The 562-nt window shown below is 64.8% G+C and overlaps 1 protein-coding gene across 1 annotated transcript in view; it reads right to left on the bottom strand.

Moving 5' to 3' along the window:
• The window catches only part of LOC107315782 (host cell factor 1-like), a 36,428-nt gene that overhangs the window by 14,790 nt on the left and 21,076 nt on the right, over nucleotides 1-562 (bottom strand). The window contains exons 5-6 of the mRNA XM_032445476.1: nucleotides 381-442; nucleotides 211-329 (exon numbers count right to left, since the gene is read on the bottom strand). Coding sequence (XP_032301367.1) covers nucleotides 211-329; nucleotides 381-442 — 181 coding nt within the window. The remainder of the gene's footprint in view (nucleotides 1-210; nucleotides 330-380; nucleotides 443-562) is intronic.

Consider the following 562-nt stretch of genomic DNA (forward strand, 5'->3'; position numbering starts at 1 on the left):
AGAGCCCCACTGAGCCACACTCAGAGCACATAGGGCCCCATAGAGAGCCATAGAGACCCATAGAGACCCCACAGCGCCCCACTGAGAGCCCATAGGGCCCCATTGAGAGCCCATAGCGCCCCACTGAGAGCCCATAGAGCCCCATAGATAACCCATAGTTCCCCCCCCCGCCCCATAGAGCCCCCCCCGCCCCATAGATCCCCCCCTTACCACAGTGACCCCCTCGATGCCGTTGGCCACCTCGGTGAGTGCAGCGGCCGCCTGCAGTTTGGCTGGGCTGGGACCCACAGCGCTGGGGGGGGGCGCAAAGGGGCTGGGGGGGGCCAGGCCTGGGGGGAGAATCATGGGGGGGGGGGGTCAGTGTTGAGACCCCCAATAACCCCCCAGTGGGGGCAGAGACCCCCAAGTGCAGCCCCCCATTGCACACATAGCGGGTGTGTCCCTTTAAGAGACCCCTCCCCAAATATATTAATGGACCCCCCCCCCATATGGGACCCCCCCAGCAAATATGGATCCCCCCACCCACATATGGGCCCCCCCCTCAATATATGGGACCCCCCCC

The sequence above is a fragment of the Coturnix japonica genome, chromosome 6 (assembly GCF_001577835.2).
Source record: "Coturnix japonica isolate 7356 chromosome 6, Coturnix japonica 2.1, whole genome shotgun sequence".
In the NCBI taxonomy this organism is placed as follows: Eukaryota; Metazoa; Chordata; class Aves; order Galliformes; family Phasianidae; genus Coturnix; species Coturnix japonica.